Source organism: Ischnura elegans, chromosome 8 (assembly GCF_921293095.1).
Source record: "Ischnura elegans chromosome 8, ioIscEleg1.1, whole genome shotgun sequence".
In the NCBI taxonomy this organism is placed as follows: domain Eukaryota; kingdom Metazoa; phylum Arthropoda; class Insecta; order Odonata; family Coenagrionidae; genus Ischnura; species Ischnura elegans.
The window spans coordinates 74,431,791-74,443,979 of NC_060253.1; the positions used below are offsets into that span (position 1 = coordinate 74,431,791).

The window sequence follows — 12,189 nt, forward strand, 5'->3', positions numbered from 1 at the left end:
CAATAGGGACAGCAATAGGGCATGAGGTTCTAGGAGGGTGAAGAAGCACTGCATTAGTTGAGAAGGGGGTGGTGGGAGATTTCGACGGAAGAAGGCTTCGGGAGGGGGTGAGATCTTTGTCCAGGAGGAAAAAGGGTTGCCCGGGGAAAACGAAGGGGAAGGCGGAGAGGGGAAGCTGTGGTAGGGGGGATTAAGGACAACTCTCTCCCGGGCAACCAATGGGAAGCGTTCCTCGAGCGTGCACCGCCTGACGCCTCTACCACCCCTTCGGCACCGTGGAGAGAGCTGAGAGCCCATCGTAGACTCAGTGGCTGCAGAGACACAGCCGTGAAACGTTCAGACACCATTACCTGCAGGAAGAGAAGACGATATTTCGAAGGGCAACATCCCGTTTTGAAACAGTTTGAAGAGACGCACGAGGAGGTCCGAAGATCAGATCACTGAAGCGGAAGGGTTATTGACGAGTTACCATGGAAACGAAGCAACAAATGGCGGCGGAGGCGGCTGGAGTGTCCGTCATACAGCTTCCTCACCCGGACTCCTTGTCGACAGCTTCCGTCAAGGAATACGCACCGTCGTTCAGCTCTGAGCCACCCCCGGTGAGTACTAGAGCATTGTTTTGTTGCCTAGAGAATGCGCATTCAGTGTTTCCCAGCAGTCAAAGCAAATTCCAACGTTTCAATATCACAGAGGCAAGTGTAGTACTTGGTCATTTATTCTGTCTCTTGTGGTAGTGTCGTAATTTACAACTCACAGCTCTCTTAGAGTTTGCAAATGTAAGAAATTACGCCCATGAATCATGACAGATTTTATTTCTTTTCAATATGTAGTTGGATCATTCAAAATTAATAATAAATATCCACTCTTGAGGTATCTTTAAATTTATTAACATTATTACATCCTAACTTATGCTACAGATGCATCTTTTTCCAGTTTATTTAGGCCTGATAAATTTTTAAATATGCTGGCACGAAATCACTTGCCTTTATGTGCTAAGATGCATGCAAAAGAAGTTTATGGATTCTGCGGAAATCACGCAATAATGTACTTAACGGAAGTGGAAAGAAAATTTGGAAACTTCAACGCCTGATACTGAGAGTCGAATTGCCTTTTTCGTTTGGATAGCATACCATTGATGTAATTTAATAGTAAATTACATTCAATATCAGTCTCGGATTCTTGATTACCTGCTTAGTACCTTGAGAAGTGTTTTTGTGGAAAAAAGGGCGTCTGAAGTCTCAATACCCCCGCAGTAACTGAGTTCTATTATCATTGATGTTATTTATATGGTGGCGATGACTTTAGATTATTCGCAAAAGTCAGGTAATTTTGTGACATTAAATTGCTTTGATGAACTAAAGAAGCTATTAGGATCTTTATATTTCTCATCGATTGATTTTGAATTTCCCGTTTGTATGCAGTGGCGGATTCAGAATAGGGACAAGGGGGGGTTAAGTATGGGTTGTCCTACCAGCTGTACAGGGGGTCCGAAAAAACTACAATTCTATCAAGTGTAAATTGGATACCGAAGGGTGGGCTGTGGCCTCTTAGCCCCCCACCCCAAAGATCCGCCCCTGTTTATGTGTGCTTGTTGATAGATTAGGCAAGTGTAGTAGGTACTCGTTTTTGGCATTCCATTTCATTACGAAAATTTCCCCGTGAATGTAGTAATCATGCTAATTGTTTGGTTTTGATTGCAATTACATCCTCGAAGTTTTGTATGCCTTGACCCCTCAAGCTTTTGGCTGTACCCGCATTGCCTCCTCTTGTTTCGAAAGTCGACCTAAGCTCGTATTTCCTTATCGGCCCACTTGCCAACATAGAGAGTGACCTCATCGTAACTTCATGTTGCTGGAATAGAACTTATATATTATATATAAGTTCTATTCCAGTCCGGTATAACGATATTATTTCCAGTTCCTAAGGCATGCGACGATATCAGCTGATTGGTATAAAACGTCAGGAGGAAACTTTCGTGTTTGTAATGATAGTGTTATTTTTTTCTTCACAAAAAAAGTCGGTCGACCGGTTCCTAAGAGTGTGGTAGTGTTTGATTATGTCTTTACAGGTTTATGGTCCGATAGAATCGGTAACTTTAACGTTTTGCACAACGAAAGTTGGACATAACTGTTCTTACGATTGGCAATAAAAATATAACTTTAACATTTTTTGGGTAATGGCATCGACGATATATTTGGGAACCAATTCATCAATTGGAGAATACCGTATTTAAATGGCATAAATGCCTAAATTCATAAATAACTGGGGTTAATCTGATAGTTACCCTCAAGAGATGCTCAGGCGTGCGTGACCAGTTGGATCTCTTTATTTAAATGCTGCCCCCGCAATATCACGAGAGATATTGGAATTAATGAAAAAGACTGGTGGAAATTTATAATGTACGTGAAAGCGCAGAACGAATTAAAGAAAGCCGTACGTATAATATACAATATCATCAATTAAATTAAATGCAATATTATAGCCCTCCAAAACGTCGAGAACGTTCCATTTATGATGGTGACAGGTCGAAAGCTTGAATGATTTCAAGTCCTGATTAGTAGCATGTTGCATGATTTATTAATTATAATTAATTTTCTGAGCAATGTAACTGTTTTGGGCATACTGATAATTTTTAAATTGTAATATTCACGGTTTCAAGGTGTTACTGTTTTTGAAAGTGATTTGAGGTTAATGTTGAGTCGAAAAAGTTATTAGCTAAACTATGATTTTCTACAAGTGCTCCGTGTAGTTTTCTATTCAGTAAACAATACAACCGCATAACCAAATGAGTACTCCGCTTTAGACCATTTACTACTGTACGTATACATGGAGAGAGTTAAAATTGTCATTCCTTTTAGTTTCAAAATAACGCAGGAAGGACAAAATATTCATGTAGGCCATTCCTTAGATAGATATTTAAACAATCGCTTTATCTACGACCAAGTCAGCTAGAACCTTACCGATCCAATGCATCAGTAAATTTATCGTTCAATACATATTTGGGGGTTGATGAATGACATCACATGATTTCATGCCAATTTGATCAAAAAGTAATTTGACATTCTAGTGCAAAATTCTTCTCACCAAGGAAGCAATAAGTTATAGCAAAGAAGTAAGAGTTAATTGAACCCAGGTGGGATTTGAATTCAAATACCGGCTAAACCAAGCCATTTTTTCATCGCAAATTTCATTCTTGGTGTACATAACTTTGCACCCACGAGTATCACTGATTGTGAGAGCAAAGCTACTAGTTTGATTCAATGAAGGAATATTATAGTTTTAAGCGTTTATGTTTTTTTTTGCTCGAGTGCTTTTTTGTTTAAGCGGAAACTTAACTTTTCCCAAGGGCAGATGAAGAAGGGAGGGAGGTATTCAGTGGGAGGACTGTCAATCGTTAGTTTGTTCGCTGGGAGCCGCAGACAGAGTGTTGGCTCAAGCAATTCAAAGAATCGTCCTTCGACTAAGCCTATTTGCACATTTCATGATAAGTGGACAGGGTAAGTGAAGGATAATCGTGGAGTCTTGATGGTGGAAAACCCAACGTTGGCAGCCACCCACTCATTCTCATTCGTGTCTGCATAGGACACAAAGGTATTTGTATCATTAACTTGAACCGGACGGAAAGATCACTGGATATTTATCTCGATGTAGTTCCGATTAAGGATGGAAATCCCACTAAATTTGGTATCAAAATATACTGCAAGTTTCTCCGCGCTGCATAATTGTTTTTGCCAATGCACTATAAATATTTCCGGATTCGGTGAATCATTTCAAATGTGAACCTGCGGCGTTCTACTTTTTTAGTTGGATATAATTTTTTTATTTGATTTTCCTTAAGTTTCACCTGACCTAGTTTAAAATAATGAATAATCAGCAGGAAAGAATCACTCTGGTAAGAGGACCTTTATCCAGGATGAGATAACGGAAACCCTGATCACCCGTAATCGAATTGCATATTTGTTCGATTTATGCATGCAAAGAATATATTGTGCAAAAAGCGTTTCTTTCGATAATTTCTTCTCTGTTTACTATCGTCTTACACCTAGCACCTTGAGTCTCGGTATAATTGCCTTAGGAATGAAAGAACCTGGATAGCGTAGTAGTCTGCGCAGTAGACCCGAAAGCCAAAGGTCCGTAGTTCGATACCCAGTCTCGGGGAATTTTTGCTCATGGCAATTCTTGTTTATTATCGTCTTGCCTAGATGCAGAATATATTCAACTCAAATATAACTTATTAAAATATTATAACTCATATATTTTACTTGTTAAGTTAAATATATATTCAACTTGCAATTTGTTAATTAAATATAATTGTTATAATATAAACGTAGATACATAAACTTAAGTTATTTGTAATGCTAGCCAGTATCAAGGGCAACTTATCACTTCGTACTCTATAGTTCAGAATATACGGGTGTCCTTGTCATTAATGTTAATACTCTGCGTGAAAGTGACACTGGTCAGCGGCATACCTCACCCAGGTGCTCACACTCCCTTTTCCTTCGATTCCACGACTCGTCTCCGATTCGGTTCGCACCCGTCGCAACCAAAACAAAAAAGAACACAAGTGCGCATTCCCTTCTCACACCGTCCCGGTCGACTGCATTGCTGCTCGCCCGGTGTCCGGCGGCGAGGGAGGTTGATGTTCTGTTTGTCCCATGAAAGTGAAAACACAGTTAAGCGTGAAGGTGGGGTGGGGTAGATAGTCGGCGAACGGACGACAGGAGTGCACTGGTTTGGCGTAGCGATGGTGACGGTGGTGTGGGGATACCGAAAAGTCAATGCACAGCCCTCTTTCTCTGTGGCGCGGGACTCTCTCTTTCCAGGCACGGCCAATGTGGGACAATTTGCAGAAGCGCTGTTCTGCACGGGCGGAGAGTCGCAAGAGTGCATACGCCCCGTGTACCGTTGGGAGAAATCTCTCAAAAGCATTGTTTTTCCCTCTCCTGCCGGGCGGATTAAAAATAGATTACTGGGGTATAATATATACGTTATCTCGTACTCGGCGAACGGATTAGGGCATATGGTGAGCTTTCCCCAAACGCGTACCTACTACATTACGTGCGGAATTTATTCCGAATATCTTTGATATACCACAATACAGAATCGATCATTTTGAAGATATGTTTGGCGTACAAGAGGGAAAAGGTTTCAAAGCAAAGTACGGCATTGTTCACTCATATTGAATTCGATTTTTATACTTTGAATGCAAGGAAAAATTATATTCGCTGGTGTAACATATCCAGGGTATATTTTGTGGGTATTCGCTTTTTTCATGGCAATTAATCTCAATGAGGAGACGGTTCAATGGATTGACTTTGCTTAGGTACGTACGTATGTTCATCTAAAAAAATATGCCAAGCGTATCTTTAGACAGTGCTGTTGCTGTTGTTGAGTTCGCTGTTGCTGGAATATTCGGCATCAATAACGTATCATTTTCGTAATATCATAATGAATCTCTGGAAGTGTCATGATATTAAACTTATCAAAACAGTTCCTGCTGCCTTTTATCATCAAATTTACTTCATAAGCTAAGAGTGGTTGTCCTGACCTTTTAGCGGCGACTGCAATGTTGTAGGTATGCGTTAGCACAATAACATTCTATTAAATATAGGGCCTATACTCAGCTCATCTATTCTATATATATGAAACACTCATTCAGCTCAAGGGTACGTCTTTCTTCCGAAAGTCATATTCACGCTCAATACTCAACGGTATATTTTCGAAGAAAGCTTCCAAACGCCACGAAATGCAGCGAAAGTGGTTCGCTCACTCATGAGCTATAAAGTTCCAGAGACTTCATGCAGACAGTGTTTACAGATATAAAATGCTATTACCCATACACTCAGAGCCTACTTTACCTTGCCCGAGCCGATTATTATAGAGCTACACTGTCGCAGGCACTATGGCCCCTTATTGTGCGCGGAAAAAAACGTCTTAAATCTATTGGTCTCCTACGTTCCTCACTCGAGTTCCCCGCTTATGATTCGCGCATTCAAAGGTATAGAAGCGTGCGTCACAGTGCTCCATTCTAATGAGCATCGCGTAGACTGTCTGCGAGGAGAAATGGCGTGAGAGATCGGTCCACTAATTCTCACCACTGATGTTTGCGTACCATCCGGTGTGGACAGCTCCTCAAGATGTTTTCGCCGTCTTAACCACGCCACAGTCCATGAATTCCCACTCATTCAAATGGCGTATGGGTAGAAGGAAGTCAGTGATTCGTATTTACTCTTCAGTTTAATTAACTTATCATTAGGCAGTGAAAGTCGCGAAAGGAATCACAATGGTGCATGGTCGGGGAATTTGATGGGGAATGGAATGCTATTAAAAGCTGCACAATCACTGGCGTTCAAATGTTTTTCATGTAGTTTTGCTGTTGGATTGGGAGTAGTTCCTCACAAAAATTAATTTTGTAGCAGTTAAAAATTTTCACGATTTCTAGTTTGGTACGGGGAGAATTTTGATCCTTAATAATTTAGAGCTTAAATTGCGGAAACTTTAAACGGTCAGTGTAACATTTCATTAAAGTGTTATTTTTTTGAGGATTAATGCTGAAAACTTATCTTGGAGCACATACTTACGTTACACAGACTTTTGTGCGCTGAAGAAGTTCTGTACTGCAGTTACTGTCACGAGACTTTTTCTTTTATCTACGTAATGAATGCAACTGCATATCTCGACTCATAGATTTTTAAGCGAAGCCTGGGTTTATTTCGAGGCTTTCAACCATTTAATATTTGACAGCAATTTCTATGGTCCCTCATCCCAATGACATGCTCTATGACTTTCGCTTCATAGGGACGGGGGTACACGAATCGTGCATTGACAAGTGGGTGCAATGATGAAGCTTAAATTCAGCGAAGAGAAGATTGGTGAAAAAGTATTTATTGCAGTAGTTTGATGCTTTTATGGCGTAATATATGATCGATGACCGTAATATACATCTACATCAATATAAATCTACAAAAAACGTTACGCATACAAACAAATTATACTACCGTATTCATTCAAAGGCAAAACTTACGTACTACTCATCAAGGTTTTGTACCAATAAAGCTAGATTACACAAGCCATGCTGTTATAAATAAAAAGACAATTCAGAAACACGACCGTAATATACGATCTTATTACATGACACATATCGCACATGACTGTCAGCTATGGAAATTCCGCACCCCTTAAAAATGCGAAATTGTGAAGGCCCCAGCGATGGATGGAATTAATAATGGAGGCCTATGCATTGCCAATCACACCTGGTTTTCCGTGGGATAAGATAGCATAGAGCGGATGGCATGAATTTCTCATGGATTTTGATTTATTCATTTTAATTTTTACTACGCACGTATAACCCCACAAGGGCGACGCACTGGAGATTCAGTCATTGCTTGTAGAAATTGTCACGTTGACATAACTACAGAGGGCGTGCAGAGAAGCTCTAGAGCTGGATTGTACTACATTCATTGGGCAAATAGACCTTTGGGTTGTTTAATTATTTTTTTTTCAAAATTATATCATTCCGTTCGGTTATATAATTAGTGAAAGAGGTAGGCAATCATTAATTTCCTTGGACATTAGCATGAATTAAATACTTGTGCCATTACGATGACGTATACTAATATTGGCTTGCAATATTTATGCTTTACCACGTCTCCAACAGCTTAGCAACTATTATACCGGCCGCAATCTCGAAGAATCCCACTATTTGCTTAGCAACTTGGCTTCATGTTCGTGCCGGAATTATTTTGCCTGAGTGCAATGCGTTCGTTGTTGTTTCATGGGGTGGCTCCGGCCAGCAAAACCGCTATCCTCCCATTGCATGTTCCGCGAATTCTCGCCGGGTCGCCCAAACTGCGATTTCTCCACTCACGTGTCCAATGTGTCCCAATGGAAGTGTGTCACCCGAACTCTCGGAAGAGCACGGTCAGGGTGGGGTGAGGCGTGACCGCGAGGAGGGATTATGGACAGAACGGACCTTCTGGGAGTGCACTAAGGGAGAAGGAGAATGGTTCGGACCACGAACGAGGTGTTCGTTAGGCTGGTCGGGAAAACCCGCAGGTCAATGGACAACTGGACTCGGCCCTCTCCCGAGACTGGGACAATACCTTTACATGGGGAATACCCGCCATATAGTAAATGCCAATCCTTCCACATATTAAGGGTTTCTTTTTCAGGGTCCTCTCTTGATGAGACTTTACCTCTCTTTGTTAGCCCATTGATGGTGGATACTCCGTCAACCATCTTTTGTACTGCATCTCTATACTTTCGCAGATGAGGCGTTTTTTCCCAACTACCACCGACGCCTCCCAGTAGGTTCAAGACAAGACGTACGTCTGGGACGTGAGTGCATTCTGGGTGTGACCTCCGACCAAAAAATAAAGAGGGAGTTATTTTTTCAAATGGCATGGTTTGGAAAGCAAACGGCGCCATCGGTTAACGTATCTGATGACTAGTGTAAGTGTGATGCATTTTAACGTGTACTAGAGTCCATGTTTTTTATATCTATGATTGTTGTAGCCTATTTTTGACTACGGATCGTAAGGTTTTCAACCTATATATTTTAAAATGGACTATACGAAATTTTTACATTCTCTTCATTTTCTTTAAACCTTGTCCCTTAACCTTGATTAATAAATATATACCATTTCACATGTGGCATGTAATTACTCGGCCTGGTGGTCGATCGGCTTCACAAAATCTATTCTGTTAAGTTATGACTGACATGCACACATGGCGGTGTAACGTATGATTAATAATAGTCTAAGCACAGTACCCGCTAATTTGACAGAAACATACTTTCGTGCCCCTTGTATGAAATATCTCGTAATTACCTGAATACCAACTGTTTTGCCTGTAAACGTTAAAGGGAAATTTTTATTTTTTTAAGTATTTTGTAAGGTCAAAATTTTATTTTGCATCTTCTGCGGTATTTCTCAACATCTTTGTTGCATCAAATTTCTCGGTGACTGAGCGAGACAGGTACCCACACGCTACATGGATTTTTTAAAGTCAAGGTTTACAAACATCACTTATTAGAATCACTATTCCTTAGTTATAATTTATTCAAGTAACTGGAAAGGATCATGCCCTTCACCTATGTTACCCCACCCGCTTAAGACACCTCGCAATATTTCTAAGTCGATATATAGTTCGATCTTGTTAAGATTCTTAGGGTAAACATAGATTTTTTTGTAACACTCGTGTTTGTGGCGAGTATACTCTACGGATTCCTGTGTGGGGTTTTCCTTGCTGCCTTGAGTTGCTCTCGTTCCTCTTCTTTCTCAAACCTTCAATTCCGTTATTTCCTTCTTTAGCCATAAGATCATAGGATGCCGCCCAGACCATGGTCAATAGCGAGTGCGATAACAGTGAAAAGGTGGATTTTGCAGGTTTCCCTGGTGCATCGTCTTCTTCCTGAGGCAGTTAACGACTTTTTCTGGAAAATGCAGGGGCAGTTGAGGAGATTGTTTTCCAGAGGGTACGGACATTGTGTACAGGGAGAGCCCTATTAGGGGGAAAGGCCTCATTTGGTCGGGGACGGTTTCGTGGGATTCCCGCTTCTGGTGGACAAAGCACGTGGGAAAGAATTTTTGTGTGCTTTGGCACGGTAATCGACGTAACCCAGTCACTCGTCCGTTTGGCTTCATTCTTTGGTTTCAAAGTTTCACATTTTGTATGTGGGTACGCGGAAGTGTATTCCTCTGGCCTCCGAGCTCGTATAAGATTTGTGCTGTCCTAACACTTTGATTTAGGAATTATACAACTTTAATAGGTCTCCTAGAACTTTAAATGGATTGTTTCGAAAGTAAGAGAGGCCTGATTTCACATGCTTGTGTTTTCGGGATAAATGTTTCGCCTTTTAAAGTCCACGGAAATGTTTCTATTTATCTATTTATTTATTTATTTATTTATCACAACCCCCGTAAACAGCACATAACGGCCTTTTACAACGAGGGATTTCAATATTAACAGAGTACAACACAAACATCCATGCCCTGGAGAGGGATCACCTACCCAGGCGGGATTCGAACCCGCGACCTGCGGTTTGGCAGGCGAGGACTTTACCCCGCCGCCACCGAGGCCGGCAGAGGCCTTTCGCCTTATAGAGGCCAGGCCAGACATTTATTCCGTTTCTATACCGAAGTATCTTTATATTATTCTCTCTTTAAGGAAAATTAGGACTGGATTGAAGTGAGAGTTTTCAACGAATCTTCTTTATACCCACGAAAAAAGTTAATAGTATAAGTCATGTAACTAAAATGGTCAATTTTTCAAGCAAATGATTTTGTAAACTAATACAGCGCGGTTATAATTTTCTTAAAATGTTGGTTTCATCCACCTTTTCCATGCAAAATTGTTGGTGGTGGTGCTACAGGTGGACTTGAGCGACCATGCCAACACCTTCCCCCCCCCCCACAAGTTTTGATCCTGGGTACGCCCTTGTCTCTATTCCAAGTCTCGGGTTTACGTGAGAAAGTTTGCATTGTGATATGTTAGATAGAAGTATTACAGTTGGGTTGCACGATAATAATAATTTTCTCATGCCAACTTTGGCTTTTCCTGGTGATAGCAAGGTTAATGACCTGGCCATTTTTTGGGGAGCGGAGCTGATCAGAATGAATAGGGGGGGCTGTTTTTTCCGAGCACAACAGATATACGTTTTTTAAACGGCTTGATAAGTTTTACTTAATTTTTGGCCGTAATTGAACAATGTTTTCTCTCGCATAGCCATGAGTGCCTGTATTGCTGTCTTTGACAGTGGATGGCTTTGATTTGAAGTTCATAAATCGAATTTTTTGGAAAGCCTATGCTAATATAATGTATATTACATCGACAAAATTTTGCCTCCCCCTTCCGATTGTTTTCTGGTTGTGAGTAAACATTTTCTTGGATACCGAATAAAGCTTCCCAACCTGTCGTTTGTGACAGGATCAGGGAACCAGTATTTTACCTTCGATAGATGCCAGCATCGCTTCCTCTCGTTTTGCAATCTTTTCGCTGGAGAGCAATCTCGTCTACCCCTCGAGGCAGTTGCTGTGGAAATGTGCGGCTGCCCTTGGGAGGCTTAAAATGTTTCCATCTTGACGGTGACGTAATCACATCGCATAGGTCTCCATGCCAACAACAAACTTCGTGACTCCGGAACGCCTTTCAAATGACCTGAGGACTCAAGTGATTTCGTTTTGATTCATGAACGCCCTCCGCCGAGTTTCTTCGCTGGATCCAATGGATAATATTTTCCATTTATTTACGAATGTGCGTGGGTTTTGATACATTGTATATTTTCAATTGAGTTGAGTGCACGAGACAACGAATAGCCTATGGAGAGGGTACGCATTTTTTCAAGCAGGTAATAACACTCTTTTAACCTCATTTACGTCATTCTGTAATGAGGGACGGTATTCGGTTTTCTTTCCGTCATAGATTTTCTGCACATCCTTCCTTTATACGTCATTGCACCTCAATTCAACGAACGTTTTTCCCTTGGGGTCTCAGCTGTTGGTGGTATGATTTTATGATATGTGGCTTATTTTAATTAAAAATTTACATAAGAAAGATGCCAATCGTTGACTAAAATGTTTGATAGGAAGTTCTTTTTTGTCAGACACCACGGATCACTTGATAAAGTGAATACTATATTGGCGGAGTCTTTACTTTATCTTTTATGCTATAGGTCATATTGCGAAGCTCTGTAGCACATCGATGTTACACACTTTAATTATAGGCCTACCGTATGTAGTTTTCATTTGGGAGCAAGTGCACTGCGCAGGAGAAAAATGTAAATTTATAAATAAAAAAAAAATGAGTTGTAATTTTTGTTTTTTTTTTGGAATTCTAGGTTTAAAATGTCTGGATTGTAAAATGAAGTAGTAAAGTTGAAGAAGCACGAAATAGGAATTTTGAGGCTTCGCTTTAATTATTAAAGCATTAACAGTTGCCATCATTACTTTATGATGTATTGATTTAGGAGCGTAGAATGTTGCGACTCGGGTACGTGTCCTTGCGTCTAGAGTACCGAGACTTTTTTCTCCTTTGTACGGCATTATTATCTGTACAATATTAACGCAGTGCTTGATGCTAGTTTGAGATCCAGGGCCAATTCATTGCATCCTGTTGTATTGTTAAAATTACATGCGAGCCCTTACAAAACCCCTCCTGCATCCTCTTCTGAGATGTATGACTTCGTGC

The 12,189-nt window shown here is 40.7% G+C and overlaps 1 protein-coding gene across 1 annotated transcript in view; it reads left to right on the forward strand.

Moving 5' to 3' along the window:
* Nucleotides 1-298: 298 nt before the first annotated feature.
* LOC124163428 (cip1-interacting zinc finger protein) overlaps nucleotides 299-12,189 on the forward strand; it is a 92,882-nt gene continuing 80,991 nt past the window's right edge. The window contains exon 1 of the mRNA XM_046540339.1: nucleotides 299-599. Within this exon, the coding sequence (XP_046396295.1) occupies nucleotides 471-599 (129 nt within the window). The 5' untranslated portion in view covers nucleotides 299-470. The remainder of the gene's footprint in view (nucleotides 600-12,189) is intronic.